At 47.3% G+C, this 19086-nt stretch overlaps 1 protein-coding gene across 1 annotated transcript in view; it reads left to right on the top strand.

Moving 5' to 3' along the window:
- The window catches only part of LOC134909676 (CD109 antigen-like), a 303785-nt gene that overhangs the window by 153564 nt on the left and 131135 nt on the right, over positions 1 to 19086 (top strand). The window contains exon 9 of the mRNA XM_063916819.1: positions 4644 to 4746. Coding sequence (XP_063772889.1) covers positions 4644 to 4746 — 103 coding nt within the window. The remainder of the gene's footprint in view (positions 1 to 4643; positions 4747 to 19086) is intronic.

Consider the following 19086-nt stretch of genomic DNA (forward strand, 5'->3'; position numbering starts at 1 on the left):
AGACTCCAGCCACAGCATGCCACAGTTCATCAGCAGTAAGAGACTCTCCTCAGGTGTTATTCATTGCCTAACTTGTGCACCTTATTACCAGCATTCCATTCTGTGCATTGCATCCAGCACTTAACAAGCATGCTGAGTTAGGACTGTCTCCTGCCTGGGCCTTGCTTGGCTAAAGAACTTTTATGTTACAGAGACTGTGTGTGTGCTTTTACAAGTATTACCAGAGTTCTGTATTCTAAACCATTCACATTTATTTACCAATTCATTCCACGTTTAGTTATCAGAGACTGTGTGCCTTGCAAGTATTACCGGAGTTCTGTTTTCCAAACCATTTGCATTTATCAAGTTATTTCACGTTTGTGTTACCAGTGACTTTATTTGCTTTAAACCTTCTGCATTCTGCCATCAACTTGTCACCAATATATATTTGTGTTGCCAGAGACTTTTTATTATTACCTTGGATTCAGTTACCGTTTATCATTTCAGGTTCTGCTACTACCAATGCTACATACCATTTATTATTATATAATTGTTCTGTTACCTTTATGTTTATTAAACATCAGCGCATATGCGCAGGACTTTATTCAGTCTCCACACTTCATACGTCATTCCAACACTGACCCACTAGTGCCCCCTCTGGGAATAGACAAATCAGAATCCTGACAGGGTATTCACCAAGGTGATGGCAGAAATGACGGTTCTCCTCCACAGACAGGGGGTGAACATAATTCCATATCTGGACAATCAGCTGATAAAGGCATCGTCCAAGGAGAAGCTGTTACGGTCCATAGCTCTCACGACCCAGCTTCTCAGGAAACATGGTTGGATCCTGAATCTTCCGAAATCACATTTGGAACCAACCAGGAGGTTGTCTTTTCTGGGAATGATCCTCAACACAGAAGTGCAGAGTGTTTCTTCCAGAGGGAAAAGCGTTGGTGAGAAAAACAATGGTGCGGGATGTCCTGAAGCCTGCCCGGGTGTCTGTTCATCAGTGCATTTGCCTTCTTTGGAAGATAGTTGCCTCTTACGAGGCACTGCAGTATGGGAGGTTTCATGCTCAGTCCTTCCAACTGGATCTCCTGCACAAGTGGTCGGAATCCCATCTACACATGCACCAGAGAATACGTCTGTCGCCAAAGGCCATGAAATCACTCCTCTGGTGGCTGCAATTACCTCACCTTCTGGAGGGCTGCAGGTTCAGGATTCAGGACTGGATCCTTCTAACCGTGGATGCAAGTCTCCGGGGCTGGGGCGCAGTTGCTCAAGGGGAAACCTTCCAAGGAAGGTGGTCAAGTCTGGAAGCCGGCCTGCCTATAAACATTCTAGAACTAAGAGCCGCCTACAACGGTCTTCTCCAAGCGGCCCATCTTCTGAGAAATCGGGCCATTCAAGTGCAGTCAGACAATGTAACGACAGTGGCTAACATAAACCGACAAGGCGGAATGAAGAGCAGTGCTGCAATGTCAGAGGTAACAAGAATCATTCTCTGGGCAGAAAAACACGCGTTGGAACTGTCCGCAATCTTCATTCCGGGAGTAGACAACTGGGAAGCGGACTTCCTCAGCAGACACAATCTCAATCCAGGGGAATGGGGTCTCCATCCGGAGTTGTTCAAGGAGGTAACAGATTGTTGGGGCGTACCCCAGATCGACATGATGGCCTCTCATCTCACCAAGAAGCTTTTTCGGAATTGTTCCAGATCGAGGGACCCGCAAGCAGCGGCGGTGGACGCCCTAGTGACTCCATGGGTGTTCCAGTCGGTGTACGGGTTTCTTCCACTTCCACTCATTCCAAGAGTTCGCAAACTCATAAGGAGAACAAGAGATCAGGCAATCCTCATTGCTCCGGACTGGCCAAGAATGGCTTGGTATGCAGATCTTCTGGATCTACTGCTAGAAGAGCCGAGGCCTCTTCCTCTTCAGGAGGACCTGCTGCAGCAGGGGCCATTCGACTATCAAGACTTACCTCGGCTACGTTTGACGGCATGGAGGTTGAACACCAGATACTAGCTCAGAAGGGCATTCCGAACAAGGTTATTCCTACCCTGATACAGGCTAGGAAAGGGGTCATGTCTGCACATTATCATCATATTTGGAAAAAATATGTGTCTTCGTGCGAGTCCAAGAAGTTTCATTCAGTGGAGTTTCAACTGGGATGTTTTCTCCTCTTCCTGCAAGCAGGTGTGGATATGGGCCTGAGGTTAGGATCCATAAAGGTCCAAATTTCGGCCCTATCCATTTTCTTCCAGAAACAGTTGGCTGCCCTCCCTGAGGTTCAGACTTTTTTGAAGGGAGTTCTGCACATCCAACCTCCCTTTGTACTGCCTACGGTGCCCTGGGATCTTAACGTGGTGTTGCAGTTCCTCCAGTTGGACTGGTTTGCACCCCTACTGGAGGTTGAGGTCAAGTTTCTCACATGGCAGGCTGTTACGTTGTTGGCCTTAGCTTCTGCTAGACGTGTGTCGGAGTTTGGGGCTTTGTCATGTAAAAGCCCATACTTGATCTTCCATGAGATAGAGCTGAGCTTCGGACATGTCAGCAGTTTCTTCCGAAGGTTGTGTCGGCATTTCATATCAACCAACCTATTGTGGTGCCAGTTGCGACTGACTCCTCAATTTCGTCAAGGTCCTTAGCTGTGGTAAGGGCTCTAAAGATTTATGTAAGGAGGACTGCTTGTCACAGAAAGTCGGACTCTGTGTTTGTCCTGTATGATCCCAAGAAAATTGGGTGTCCTGCTTCTAAGCAGATGATCTCTCTCTGGATCAGTATCACTATCCAGCATGCATATTCTACAGCCGTGTCCAACATCTGTTAAGGCCCACTCTACACGTAAGGTCGTTTCTTCCTGGGCAGCTACCCGTGGCGTCTTGGCATTACAGCTCTGCTGAGCGGCTACTTGGTCTTGGTCGAACACGTTCGCAAAGTTCTACAAGTTTGATACTTTGGCCTCTGAGGACCTAAAGTTTGGTCAATTGGTTCTGCAAGAGCTTCCGTGCTCTCCCTCCCGTTCTGGGAGCTTTGGTACATCCCCATGGTACTAATGTGGACCCCGGCATCCTCTAGGACGTAAGAGAAAATAGGATTTTAATTACCTACCGGTAAATCCTTTTCTCGTAGTCCATAGAGGATGCTGGGCGCCCGCCCAGTGCTTCGTTATCCTGCAGTGGTTATTTAGTTCAGTTCTGCGCATGCGGCGCAATGCGCACGTGCAACGTTTGGGCACACCGACCGATGCAGTTTTTCACAGGGTCTAGCGATGCATTTCATTCGCACTGGTTGACGCAGAGTGATTGACATGAAGTGGACGTTTCTGGATGGCAACTGACCGTTTTCAGGGAGTGTTAAGAAAAACGCAGGCGTGCCAGGGAAAACGCAGGAGTGGCTGGCCGAACGCTGGGCGTGTTTGTGACGTCAAATCCAGAACTGAATAGTCTGAAGTGATCTCAAGCGCTGAGTAGGTTTTGAGCTACTCTAAAACTACACAAAAAAATGTTGCAGGCGTTCTGCGAAACAACCGTTCGCACTTCTGCTAGTGGGAGGCGGCATAGCATTTGCACGGCTGCTAAAAACTGCTAGCGAGCGATCAACTCGGAATGACCCCCAATGTCTGCGTACTCCGATGGATGATCTGCAACTTGCATAGAGCTGGTGAAAGTTTCAATTGTGAGACTAATGATGGTGTCTAAACACACACAAAGCATGATTAATACTGAAAATGGACATTAAGTCCTTGCATATTCAGACGCATGGATGTACATCAGGGAAAGGCTTTGTAGGTCACTAGCATAAAGTCGCAGATGCAACTGCAGCAAAAGAAGCAAGGAAAACCGCAACTGCATCCAACTCAGAATCCATTAGGGCTGCTTCCATAAATTTCCTGGGCTGGTTTTTCATCCCAATCTGCCCCTGGTGAGCTATATGCAAAAGCAGCCAGTAATTGCCCTGCGTGCAAAAAAAACACCTAAATGCATTTGCCTCCTTTGTATTGCACATGGCTCATGCCTTATGTAGGCCATAAGGGACTGATTTTAAGTAACCTGTTCCCGTGCCCGCTATTCTGTCTTGTAGCAGATGCGCGCTTATTACATTATGGTAATGCAAGGTTCTGCCCATGTAAACTAAAAATCTGTGTGACTGCAAGTGGCCTACCCTGCCCACTGTTTTCAGATCTGTACCCACAGCTATCATCATTAGCATTGGGGTATACTATACACCAGGACTATGCTAGTTGCAAGAGATCCATATGAAAGAGATATCCCATCTCTGTCTACACATAACAAAAGAGCACTGATTGACAGCTTACAGTACATGCCCAGATAAGACACTCCTACTAGACGGTACTGTAGCATGTGATTGCATGGTCGCTGCTCAGTTACCACCCAGAAACACCATTGCGCGCATACCAGATATGGCACATGATTTATTTCTCTGGTGCCTGAATCTGCAGGGCTCAAGCACATTGCACATTGCACATTGCATGCAACTGAAAATAGCCCCAATGTGTGTAGCAAATGTATCCCCATTATTGCTAATCTAGTTGTCAGCTGTTATAATGTAGTACATTATCCACATTTATTACAGCCCATATTATGATGCTGAGTGGATCAGCACTGGCTTATAAATTGCTTATTTTGTTTCTTTTAGATATCAGGCTCTGTAAACTTCAGCTTCACACATGAAGAGATATTAAATTTTCTTTCCTGGGGTGGTATGAGTGTAACAGCCTCAGTAACTGAAGAATTCACAGGTAAGTACTTATTTTACATCTTTCCATTCAATAGGGGCAATTCATCCCCTGTCTAAAGTGGCGGGAGATTGGGGGGCGGTATTCAAATGTTTTCTTTATCACGCATGTCATGCCCAAACAGCCGATTTTGACCACATTAACAAATGTGTCTTCCTGGCTAATCGTGCCCGAACAGAACACCCGTTGAATTGCTCCATCGGGCACTGTCTAGTGGTGGCCGCAGGGAAAAACAATTGAATTCCCCCTATTGCAGCCAATCTAAATAATAAAAGCTGAAACGTTTTACTTAAAGTAAGTAATATTGTGAAAAAAGAATGTCTGTTTACAATAAAAGCTTAAACATTAAATGGAAAAAGCTTTAGTTTATAACTTACTCACAGTGGCAGACCATACACACCATGCACCGCAGACCCTGCACCCATTTTCCTGGCATTTTGCCCATGCACAGTATGGAAATCACTGGGAAAATGGCCACTGTTCCATTTTCCCAGAGTCCTGCACAGTGTCTGGGACAGCGCTGGGGTACCCTAGTGACCTTAGTGCCCAGAGCTACAGCGCTGCCGGCTAGAGAGGAGGGGGCCCAGACAGATCCTGCACACGGGCCTCCTCCTCTCTAGATGCTCCCCTGGCTCTTTGGACATGTTTCGTGTCACCAGATGCATGGTGCTTAGTAATTTGAGTATCCTGATGTGAAGCATGTTGGATTCCAATTTCATTGTCTAAAATGCAGGCTCTCACTCCACCTACAGTACAGTATATATCAAAAGCAGCAATGTAACTAGAACTTTGTGGGCATATAAAAATTTTGAAGGTGCCCCTGTTCCATTGCTTCTAGAGACACACCTTTCTCTTTGGCGGTTGTTTATTTAAGTACCTTAGTTTATCTTATGCCCCAGAGAAGAGTCCTAGTTCACATAATACAACATTCTGTGCCTCCAATTCACATTACATCAGTGTAGTGCCTCTAGTTCACATTAAACCATGTTGTAATAACCCCAGTTTACATTATGCCTCATTGTAGTGCTGTTATTTTACAATATGCCACATTGTAGCGTCCCCAACTTACATTATTCCACATTGTAGTGTTCCCAGTTCACAAATGCATTACTTTGTCCCTAACCACCACCACTCCTATGGTTACTACTATTTACTTACTTATTCCCTTTCTCAGACAGTGTATGTTCCACTGTAGTGCAGAGTGCAGGCTTCTATTTTTGAACTGTGCTAGTGTCTGCGCACTGAGCTCCATGCAAAACTGAGTGATGCGAACAGCGGCTGTTGGGGATCACTTCAGTGATCCGATCAGTAGTAGGTGGCGCAGCAGCTCTCTGTGAAAGAGAAGCCTGGGTCATATACTCCCAGTTCCACCTCTAATTTTGCTTTGTGTGCGAGCTGGTGCAAGAGTTGTGGGCCCCTATAGGAACAACAACCCTGGTCATACGTGTTTTTTGAACACTGATTATAGGTGAAGACATAATTATACATGTACAGTAAAGTGGGCCGTCTGCAAATCACCCCAGGGCTCTGGAGAACTGCAGAAGTATGACTTTACTAACTGTACTTCATGCTGAATAATGGTTGCAGAGTTACCTGTAAACAAACACTTCCTGTAGAGCAAAGTGGCTGGCAATGATGCAACTTCAACTATCCACATACAGCATACATCTGCTTTCCCCTTTGTTTAACATAAACAATAACAGGTGTGTGGGAGTATGACAGGTGTTGGATGCAGAACAATGTTCAACAAAGAACATACATAAGCTGACAATGTGGGAGAATAAGTAACATAGTCTTGGATTTTTGCGTTAGGCCCAGAAATTCTCCCAGACCTGTTGACAAAAAAAAAGTGCTAGTGGTGTGTCCGGTGTCTGAATAGTCTTACTATTGGGCAATGACATGGGACTGTCCTACACCCATAAGAGGTGCTTCTTCTGGGGACTCATTGTCCATTTGGTGTTAAGTGAGGTGGATGTGTTGGCTCACACACGCATAGGAGGTGGCTCCTTTTGCTCTAGTACGAAACAACATCAGATTGCACCACATAGCTGTTGGGTTATTTGGAAGATCACTGCACAGTCCCAAACCTGACATGGGTCTGGAAGTGGATGGTCTGTCCTCAGGACATTGGTTTTAAAGGATGTGGTGTTTTGTCATGAGTGGCTTTGAGCCATAAACTGGAGTGCTGCAGATCATCTTGCATGTTGTTCTCATTTTGTGGCCTAAGTTTTAACTTGATAGTGGAAATGATAGTGTGGGTGACAGAAGAGAGAAGTCCATCTTTCAGAGACTTTCTAAAATTGAGGAGCATTATAAACACATCAGTACCATCTTCATGACATTTATCTAACAGGTGCTTCACAGAACGTACTGCCCTTTCTGCTAGTCCATTGAACTGTGGATAGCAAGGACTACTGGTGACACGTATGATATCCCACTCACTGGTGAAAGTCTGGAATTCATCACTCATGAACTGCATTGTCAACAAGTAGCTTGCATGGTATGCTATGCAGCAATGATGGACCAAGGATTCTTATATAGAGTGGTTCCTTAGCATGATGGGCACACAAAGCATTGCAAGGGGCACAGACAGAGACAACCCGTTCAATATCAGCAGTCAGTAAATGCCCAAAACAGGGAAGCAATAGCCCGCTGTTTGGTGGCCTCATACCCTGCTGAGAATAGAAGACTTGAAGGGCATAAAATATCACAAAACACTGACCATGCAGAAGGATGCAATCAAAGAGGGTCAATTCACTGCAGAAGACAAAGAAAGACTTGAGGTCATGAGACAGTTCCTTGGAGGAAGAAGGCCAGCCATACAGAAAAATATGAGACAACCACTGGCAGTGGTCATCCCAGAATGTGGCATCATGGAGATCTTCCATGAACCTGATCGAGAGGACCTCAAGCTCCAGGACATCCAGGTCATCCATCAGCACAAGGGACACCCGAGTCCTGGGGATGAGCACGTGAAATTTTTGACAAGCAAAGACCAGAGCCAACAGTTCCTTTTGAATATGGGCATAATGCAACTCAGTAAGAGTTCTGGAAGCAAAACCAATGGGTTGGTTATGTTGCAGGCAGAAAGTACCAAGACCATTCTGGGAGGCATGACAGAGATCACAACAGGAGCATGCAGATAAACTATTTCTGATTCATACACATTGTGACACTGTAGGTGGTAAAAAATTTTAACAAATTGTGGTGTGTGCTGTACCCCACTTGGTTCGTGTTTGTTGATATATACAGTATGGATAATGAACAATTGAGAGATGATGCAGGTGCTGCCACCGGTCATGATGATACAAGTCCATCAACGTCATCTACTAAGGCCGATGCCCAAGGGCATAGACGGCGTAAGTCAGAGCATGTAAAATCAAAGAAAAAGTAAGTCAGATTAATGAAAGTCAGATTAGTGCAATAACCAATAGAAATTGTTGTCTATGCAATAAAAACCATCACCGATGCCCCAATGATTAATTTATATTTTTCAAATTAAACAAATAAAATTTCTAATTAGTCTTTCCTTCCACTACATATGTAATCTACCTCCATTGAGCCACTGATCTAGTTAATTACTTAACACAAAAATTAGTTGTGTATATTGGTCAAAAACATACATATTTACAACACGGTACATACTGTGTGTAAAGCTGGCTGAGGCAACCTGAGGCGCTCCACACGTTGTTGACAAACAACTTCCAGCAGGGCTGGCAAACAGCATGGATCCTAGGAGTTATAGTTCACCTGGAGAGCCACAGGATGCTTTTCTCTGATGTAGAACAGCAAATCTTGGTCCCATTATCCCCAGCAACCACCTAGAGCACAAAATAAGCATCTGCTGACAGTGTGTACTATTAGCACCTCCACAAACAAGGCCACCACCTTTCTATTAGACGTATAAAAAATATTTAGCATACTGTAGCTGTCAGTCATTCACACTGGGAGCAGTCATTTATGGTCTGCTCCCTATTGTTATCATTATCAATATTCATGTGGATGTGGCACAAAATGGCTGCACACCCTGTGTGTTAGCTTAGCGACAGGTGCTCTGTAATTGTCACTCAGATCAAGTTTTAGATGGTTGGTAGAACGTGGTTCACATAGGATTGGGCACAAATTGGCTTTAGAACAAAACATCTCTATGCAATGGTACAAACAAGTCAAACACTGCATGATATCTTCTGACAAACTCTACATGCTCGAATAACGAACCTTCTCCATATCGAAGATATCTTTGAGTAACTGAAGAACTTGATCCTAATTTTTAAATAATTTTAACAGATGATTACAGCATTTAAAAATATATTGTTAACTGTCACGTGTTTGCTGCCCACTGCTATTGCTTAGCTTAGTCATCCAGCTACCTCGGTGCAACATTTTGGCCTGAACTGGAAGAAAAATAGGATTTTACTTACCGGTAAATCTATTTTTCGTAGTCCGTAGAGGATGCTCGGACTCCGTAAGGACCATGGGAATAGTCGGGCTCTGCATGAGATAGGGCACTTTAAGAAAGCTTTGGATTCTGGGTGTGCACTGGCTCCTCCCTCTATGCCCCTCCTCCAGACCTCAGTTAGGGAAACTGTGCCCAGAGGAGATGGACAGTACGAGGAAGGATTTTTGTAAATCTAAGGGCGAGATTCATACCAGCCACACCAATCACACCGTATAACTTGTGATAAACTACCCAGTTAACAGTATGAACAACAACATAGCCTCGGTCCAACCGATAAAACTACAACAGAACCCTTATGTAAGCAATAACTATATACAAGTCATGCAGAAGAAGTCCGCACTTGGGACGGGCGCCCAGCAACCTCTACGGACTACGAGAAATAGATTTACCGGTAAGTAAAATCCTATTTTCTCTAACGTCCTAGAGGATGCTGGGACTTCGTAAGGACCATGGGGATTATACCAAAGCTCCCAAACGGGCGGGAGAGTGCGGATGACTCTGCAGCACCGATTGAGCAAACAGGAGGTCCTCCTCAGCCAGGGTATCAAACTTATAGAACTTTGCAAAGGTGTTTGACCCCGACCAAGTAGCTGCTCGGCACAACTGTAATGCCGAGATCCCTCGGGCAGCCGCCCGAGAAGAGCCCACCTTCCTAGTGGAATGGGCCTTAACCAATTTAGGCAATGGCAATCCTGCCGTAGAATGCGCCTGCTGAATCGTGTTACAGATCCAGCGAGCAATAGTCTGCTTTGAAGCAGGAGCGCCAACCTTGTTGGCCGCATACAGAACAAACAGAGCCTCAGTCTTCCTGATCCTAGCTGTTCTGGTCACATAAATCTTCAAAGCCCTGACCACATCCAGGGACTCGGAATCCTCCAAGTCCCGTGAAGCCACCGGCACGACAATAGGTTGGTTCATATGAAAAGATGAGACCACTTTTGGCAGAAATTGAGAACGAGTCCTCAACTCCGCCCTATCCACGTGAAAAACCAGGTATGGGCTTTTATGTGATAAAGCCGCCAATTCTGAAACACTCCTTGCCGAAGCTAATGCCAACAACATGACCACTTTCCAAGTGCGGTATTTCAACTCCACTGTTTTGAGTAGTTCAAACCAAGGGGACTTGAGGAAACGTAATACCACGTTAAGATCCCAAGGCGCCACTGGAGGTACAAAAGGAGGCTGAATATGCAGCACCCCCTTAACAAAAGTCTGTACTTCAGGAAGAGAGGCCAATTCGCTTTGAAAGAAAACGGATAAGGCCGAAATTTGGACCTTTATGGACCCTAGTTTAAGGCCCAAATTCACTCCTGTTTGAAGGAAGTGAAGTAGACGGCCCAAATGGAACTCCTCCGTAGGAGCAGCTCTGGCCTCACACCAAGAAACCTATTTTCGCCATATACGGTGATAATGTTTCGATGTCACGTCCTTCCTAGCCTTGATCAGGGTAGGAATAGCCTCTTCCGGAATCCCTTTTTCCGCTAGGATCCGGCGTTCAACCGCCATGCCGTCAAACGCAGCCGGGGTAAGTCTTGGAACAGACAGGGCCCCTGCTGCAGCAGGTCCTGCCTTAGAGGAAGAGGCCACGGATCTTCTGTGAGCAACTCTTGCCGCTCCGGATACCAAGTCCTCCGTGGCCAATCTGGAACAATGAGGATTGTTCTGACCCTGCTTATTCTTATTATTCTCAACACCTTGGGTATGAGAGGTAGAGGAGGAAACACATAGACCGATCTGAACACCCAAGGTGTCACCAGAGCGTCTACCGCTACCACCTGAGGGTCCCTTGACCTGGCGCAATATTGCTTTAGCTTTTTGTTGAGACGGGATGCCATCATGTCTATCTGAGGCAGTCCCCACCGACCCGTGATCTGTGCGAAGACTTCTTGATGAAGTCCCCACTCTCCCGGATGCAGGTCGTGCCTGCTGAGGAAGTCCGCCTCCCAGTTGTCCACCCCCGGGATGAACACTGCTGATAGTGCGCTTACATGGCCTTCCGCCCAGCGTAGAATCCTGGTCACTTCTGCCATGGCCACTCTGCTCCTTGTTCCGCCTTGGCAGTTTACATGAGCCACTGCCGTGACATTGTCCGACTGAATCAGAACCGGTTTGTCCCGAAGCAATTCCTCCGCCTGACGTAGGGCGTTGTATATGGCTCTCAGCTCCAGGACGTTGATGTGGAGACGAGTCTCTAGATTTGACCAGAGACCTTGGAAATTTCTTCCTAGCGTGACCGCTCCCCAGCCTCGGAGGTTTGCGTCCGTGGTCACCAGGACCCAGTCCTAAATGCCGAACCTGCGACCCTCTAGAAGGTGAGCACTGTGCAGCCACCACAGGAGAGATACCCTGGTCCTGGGAGACAGGGTTATCCTTTGATGCATTTGTAAATGGGACCCGGACCATTTGTCCAATAGGTCCCATTGAAAGGTCCTCGCATGGAACCTGCCAAAGGGGATGGCCTCGTATGAAGCCACCATCTTCCCCAGAACCCATGTGCAATGATGCACTGAAACCTTTTTTGGCTTCAATAGGTTCCTGACCAGGGCTATGAGCTCCTGAACCTTTTCCATCGGAAGAAAAACCCTCTTCTGGTCTGTGTCTAGAATCAGGCCCAAAAAGGTCAAACGCGTTGCAGGGACTAGCTGGGACTTCGGTATATTGAGAATCCAGCCGTGCATTTGCAACGTCTTCATGGACAGAGACACGCTGGCCAGCAACTTCTCCCGAGATCTCGCCTTTATGAGGAGATCGTCCAAGTATGGGATAATTGTGACGCCCTGCTTGCGCAGGAGCACCATCATTTCCGCCATTACCTTGGTGAAAATTCTCGGGGCCGTGGAAAGCCCAAACGGCAACGTCTGAAATTGGTAGTGACAGTCCTGTACTGCAAATCTCAGGAACGCCTGGTGAGGGGGGGAAATCGGAACATGAAGGTATGCATCCTTTATGTCCATGGACACCATCCAATCCCCCCCCCTCCAGGCTGGCGATGACCGCCCTGAGTGATTCCATTTGAACTTGAATCTCTTCAAGTACAGGTTCAGGGATTTTAGCTTTAAAATGGGTCTGACCGAACCGTCCGGTTTCGGGACCACAAACAGGGTTGAGTAATATCCCTCTCCTTGTTGGAGATGAGGAACTTTGACTATCACCTGTTGAATATACAATTTTTGGATTGCAGCTAACACTAGCTCCCTCTCTGACGGGGAAGTCGGCAGAGCCGATTTGAAAACCCGGCGAGGAGGCATGTCTTCGAATTCCAGTCTGTATCCCTGAGAAACAATCTCTAATGCCCAGGGATCCACCCGCGAGTGAAACCAGACGTGGCTGAAAAATCGAAGACGTGCCCTCACTTGATCTGCCTCCCCCCGGGAAGCCCCAGCGTCATGCGGTGGACTTTGCAGATGCAGGGGAGGACTTCTGCTCCTGGGGACTAGCTGCATGCAGCTTTTTTCCCTTGCCTTTACCTCTGACAAAAAAGGACGATCCCCGTACCTTCTTGCTCTTATTGGAATAAAAGGACTGTATCTGAGTGATAATGGGGTACGTTCTTAGCATGCTGCGGGGGAACATAAGGTAAAAAATTCGATTTACCGGCCGTAGCAGTAGAGACAAGGTCCGAGAGGCCGTCTCCAAACAACTCCTCCCCCTTGTAAGGCAATCACTCCATATGCCGCTTTGAGTCGGCGTCTCCCATCCACTGTCGGGTCCACAAGAGTCGCCTAGCAGAAATAGACATAGCGTTTATTCTGGAGCTTAGTAAACAAATGTCTCTTGGAGCATCTCTCATATACAAGGCAGTATCTCTGATATGCTCTATGGTCATTAAAATGGCATCCCTATCTAAGGTGTCAAGCTCCGTAGATAAGGAATCTGCCCATGCCACGACAGCACTACAAACCCAGGCCGATGCCATAGCCGGTCTAACAATAGTACCTGAATGTGTGTAAATGTGCTTCATGGTAATTTCCTGCTTGCGATCAGCAGGATCCTTGAGGGAAGCTGTATCCTGAGAAGGTAGTGCCACCTTCTTGGATAAGCGTGTCAGCGCCTTGTCTACTTTAGGCAAAGATTCCCATCGTATCCTATCCTTTTGTGGAAAGGGATACGCCATAAGAATCCTTTTGGGAACTTGTAGTCTCCTATCTGGAGATTCCCAAGCCTTTTCGCACAATTCGCTTAGCTCAAATGAGGACGGAAAAGTGACCTCAGGCTTTTTCCCTTTATACATGTGTACCCTCGTGTCAGGGACAGGGGGTTCCTCAGTGATATGCAAAACCTCTTTAATGGCAATCATGTAACGAATACCCTTTGCCACCTTCGTCTGTAATTTTGCATCTTCATAGTTGACACTAGAGTCATTATCTGTGTCGATATCTGTGTCATCGACCTGGGATATGGTGCGCTTTTGAGACCTCGAAGGTCCTGGCGCCACAGGGACAGGCATGGTCTGGCTACCTGACTGATCCCTAGCTTCAGCCTTGTCTAACCTTTTATGCAGTAAATTTACATTTGCATTTAAGACATTCAGCATATCCACCCAGTCCGGTGTCGGCGTTGCCGACTGCGACCTGACATTCAAGCACTCCCCCTAAACATTAAGCGATCCTTCCTCGTCAAACATGTCGACACACGCGTACCGACACACTTCACCCACACAGGGAAACTCCTCTTTTTCTGAAGACAGTATCCCCTTTAAGGCCCTTTGCAGAGAGAGAGAGAGTATGCCAGCACACACCCCAGCGCTATACCCCTGGAAAGAAACACAGAATGTTTTTCCCTAGTAGCGCTGTGTAGTAATAAAACGCCAATTATGTGCCCCCCCTCTCTCTTTCAAAACCCCCTTTCACCGTGTGTAAAGCAGGGGAGAGTCCGGGGAGCTTCCTCTTAGCGGTGCTGTGGAGAGAAAATGGCGCTGGTGAGTGCTGAGGGAGAAGCCCCGCCCCCTCGGCGGCGGGCTTCTGTCCCACTCAAAGTTATAAAAAAAAATGGCGGGGGCTCTTTTATATACATGTACAGTGCCCACCTGTACATGTATATAGTTTTTGCCATCAGAGAGATGTTCATATTGCTGCCCAGGGCGCCCCCCCTGCGCCCTGCACCCTTACAGTGACCGGAGTGTGTGAGGTGTGTGGAGCAATGACGCACAGCTGCAATGCTGTGCGTTACCTAAGTGAAGCTCTGAAGGCTTCTGCCGCCTGAGACGTCTTCTGACTTCTTTTCTTCTGGCTCTGTGAGGAGAACGGCGGCGCGGCTCTGGGAGTGAATGCCCAGGACGAACCTGTGTTCACCCCCTCTGGAGCTAATGGTGTCCAGTAGCCAAGGAAGCAGAGCCTATCATTTAAGTAGGTCTGCCCCTCTCTCCTCAGTCCCTCGATGCAGGGAGCCTGTTGCCAGCAGTGCTCCCTGTAAAAAATAGAGCAAAAATCCAAACAAAAATGCTTTCTAGGGAGAAAACTCAGGGGAGCTCCCTGCAGTGCACCCATTTCCCTCTGGGCACAGTGTAAAACTGAGGTCTGGAGGAGGGGCATAGAGGGAGGAGCCAGTGCACACCCAGAATCCAAAGCTTTCTTAAAGTGCCCTCTCTCCTGCGGAGCCCGTCTATTCCCATGGTCCTTACGGAGTCCCAGCATCCTCTAGGACGTTAGAGAAACAATATTGTGAGCTGGTCAAAATTGAGTGGAAATTAACGGAAATGAATGTTGTTAAGGTTAATAATACTGTAGGAACAAAAATATCCCCAAATTCTGTGACCCGCTCATCTCTAGATTTTAGCTGTTTGTATGATTTTTTTTTTTTTTTTAAAAGACAGATCCAAACATAAAGGAGATACAGATAAAAAAACAAGAACCCAAAACCCGAGATCTGGCCCGGTGCACATCTCCACTTCCAATAGGAAGTCACTGCTAGTAACAGTGAAGTCAGTGCAGTTACGGACTGAATATGGCTCCACTGACACTGAGCTGGGTGGCGGATTTTACCTGGGGGGGCTGCAGTCCCGCAGCCCATAGGTAAAATCCTCCACTGATAGCAATGATACAACTTGTATACATACAGCTACATCTACAATACATCTGATGTCAATTGTTATTTGCTGCCTCATTTAATAAAGCCTTATTATGCATAGAGATGAGCGGGGTCGGTTCCCTGAGAACCCAACCCTACCGGACTTTTCTACCCGAGCCCGGATCTGAGCCTGGCTCGGGATTTCCTGCCTGACTCGGAAACCAGATCGAGGCAAAATGTCATCATCCTGCTGTCGGAGCCGCGAATCACCACCATTTTCACTCCAGTCCCAGAGAGTGTAACGAGAGGACGTGTCTCTGTCCTCAGTGTCTGTGTGGGAGGGAAAGTGGGGTGGTGATTCCAGTGCTGTCTTGTGCTGCTCAGTCCAGTCACAGTGGTGGTGTCCTCTGCTGACATATACAGCAGCACTGGACATAAGTCCAGTCCAGTGGTGCTGTGTTGTGGTCAGTGGCGGAACTACCGCCATTGCAGGCAGTGCCTTGCACTGGGGCCCGCCACTGTCCAGGGGCCCAAAGCAGCGCGGCATCTAATGAGTCAAACTGACTCATTACATGCCACTGTGTGCTGCAGACAACCGCAGCACACAGCCGCCGCCGAGTGGAGAGGAGCGCAGCGGCCACGGGGGAGAGGGAGGAGGAGAGAGGTGGAGGAGGGAGCCGCAGCAGCGCTGTGTAATTGGTAGAAGCGCTGCTGCTGCTGCTGTCCCTCTGCTTCACCATAGGCTGCCCTCCACCGCTGTGAATGCTGGAAAGCACATCCCAGCATTCACAGCGGCGGAGGGCAGCCTATGGTGATGCAGAGGGACAGCAGCAGCAGCAGCAGCGCCTCTACCAATTACACAGCGCTGCTGCGGCTCCCTCCTCCACCTCCCTCCTCCTCCTTCTCCCCTGCATGGGACCTCTGCCAGAAGAAGCTGCACCGAGGAGCCTGACTGCCAGCGGAGACAGTAAGTATAATTCTTTCTTTCTTTCTTTCTTTCTTTCTTGTGTAAAAAGTGGACGCTGTCTGCCGTAATGTGTAAAAAGGGGGACGCTGTCTGCCGTAATGTGTAAAAAGGGGGACGCTGTCTGCCGTAATGTGTAAAAAGGGGGACGCTGTCTGCCGTAATGTGTAAAAAGGGGGACGCTGTCTGCCGTAATGTGCAAAAAGGGGGACGCTGTCTGCCGTAATGTGCAAAAAGGGGGACGCTGTCTGCCGTAATGTGCAAAAAGGGGGACGCTGTCTGCCGTAATGTGCAAAAAGGGCTGTACCTGGTGTAGTGGTGTTACTGTGCGGCGTAATTTGAATATTGGAGACTACTGTGCACCGTTATATGAATTGGTATTATTTTGTAGCCACACCCCTTCCCCACGAAGCCACGCCCCTATATTTTTTGCACGCGCCTACGCCGCGCACTGCCCCTGTTTTACATGGAGGGGGGGGGCTCCGATGCCGTTTCTTGCAGTGCTAAAATGTCTAGTTACGGCACTGTTGCTAGGTATCCATTTCTCTGGCCCTGAGCAGGCCCCCCTCACCAGATTCTCTCCATTGGTGAGGGGGTGGACTTGCATGGGATGGGGCCCAAAGCATTTTGTCGCACCTGAGCCCACCGATCGCTGCTTCCGTCTCTGGTTGTGGTGCATCAGTCCAGTAGTGGTGTCTTGTGCTGCATTAGTCCAGTCACATTGGTGGTGTCCTCTGCTGCCATATGTCCAGTGCTGCTGTATAAGTCCAGTCCAGTGGTGCTGTGTTGTCCTGCATCAGTCCAGTTGTGATTTCCCTGTGCTGCCGTATATGTCCAGGGGTACTGCCGTATATGTCCAGGGGTACTGCCGTATATGTCCAGCGGTACTGATGTATAATTCCAGTGATACTGCCGTATATGTCAGTGGTACTTCCATATAAATCCAGTGGTACTGGCGTATAAATCCAGTTCAGTGATACTGACGTATATGTCCAGTGGTACTGCCGTCTCCAATGATACTGCCGTATAAGTGCAGTGGTACTGCTATATAATTCCAGTGACACTGCCGTATAATTCCAGTGGTACTGCCATATAAAATTGCAGTGATACTACCGTATAATTCCAGTAATAATGCCGTATAATTCCAGTGGTACTGGCTTATAAATCCAGTTCAGTGGTACTGCCATATAATTCCAGTGATACTGTCGTATAAATCCAGTGGTACTGGCATATACATCCAGTCCAGTGATATTGCCGTATATATCTAGTGATACTGCCATATAATTCCAGTGATACTGCTGTATATGCCCAGTGATACTGCCGTATATGTCCAGTGGTACTGCCATATAACTCCAGTGATATTGCCGTATATGTCCAGTGGTACTGGCATATAATTCCAGTGATACTGCAGTATAATTCCAGTGATACTGCCGTATATGTCCAGTGGTACTGCCATATAACTCCAGTGATATTGCCGTGTATGTCCAGTGGTACTGGCATATAATTCCAGTGATACTGCAGTATAATTCCAGTGGTACTGCCGTATAATTCCAGTCCAGTGGTACTGCCGTATAATTCCAGTGATACTGCCGTATATGTCCAGAGGTACTGGCATATAAATCCAGTCCAGTGATACTGCCGTATATGTCCAGTGGTACTGCCATATAAATCCAGTGGTACTGGCATATAAATCCAGTCCAGTGATACTGCCGTATAAATCCAGTCCAGTGATACTGCCGTATAAATCCAGTCCAGTGGTACTGCCGTATAAGTCCAGTGGTACTGCCGTATAAGTCCAGTGGTACTGCCGTATAAGTCCAGTGGTATTGCCATATAAGTCCAGTGGTACTGGCGTTTAAATCCAGTCCAGTGATACTGCCGTATATATCCAGTGGTACTGCCATATAATTCCAGTAATACTGCTGTATAAATCCAGTGGTACTAGCGTATAAATCCAGTCCAGTGGTGCTGCCATATAAGTTCAGCGGTGCTGTCCTGTGCTGTATATTATTTACTCCAAATAAAGGGGTTATTAATATTTAATCCAAATAATTTTTAACGGGTTTGCCCTGTGTGGTGTAGAGGTATGCTCCACTTTGCTGCATTTTGTTATCTAACTCCAGAATAATAATGGAGAACAAAAATTTGGAGGATAAATTAGGGAAAGATCAAGAACCACTTCTTACTGCTGCTGCTGCTGCCGCTGCTGTTGCGAGTCAATCGTCATCCCAGAGGGGAAGTCAGAAGACCACTTGTACTACTTCAACTAAGCAAATGACTGTCCAACAGTCCTTTTGCGAGGAAGATGAAATATGACAGCAGTCATCCTGTTGCTATGTTGGCATTAAATAAACGTGCGTCCGGATGGGCCTGGTGTTTGTGATGCACACTTAGCTTAGCCACACAGATACCTCATTGCACCTCTTTTACTTCTTTGCATGATGTTCTGTTTGGGGACTAGATTTTTTAAGTGCCATCCTGTCTACCACTGCAGTGCCACTCCTAGATGGGCCAGGTGTTTGTGCCGCACACTTGTGTCACTTAGCTTAGTCATCCAGCTACCTCATTGCACCTTTTACTTCTTTGCATGATGTGCTGTTTGGGGACTAGATTTTTTAAGTGCCATCCTGTCTACCACTGCAGTGCCACTCCTAGATGGGCCAGGTGTTTGTGCCGCACATTTGTGTCACTTAGCTTAGTCATCCAGCTACCTCATTGCACCTTTTACTTCTTTGCATGATGTGCTGTTTGGGGACTAGATTTTTTAAGTGCCATCCTGTCTACCACTGCAGTGCCACTCCTAGATGGGCCAGGTGTTTGTGCCACACACTTGTGTCGCTTAGCTTAGTCATACAGCCACCTTGGTGCAACCTTTTGGCCTAAAAACAATATTGTGAGGTGTTCAGAATAGACT

This window comes from Pseudophryne corroboree, chromosome 4 (genome assembly GCF_028390025.1).
Source record: "Pseudophryne corroboree isolate aPseCor3 chromosome 4, aPseCor3.hap2, whole genome shotgun sequence".
NCBI lineage: Eukaryota > Metazoa > Chordata > Amphibia > Anura > Myobatrachidae > Pseudophryne > Pseudophryne corroboree.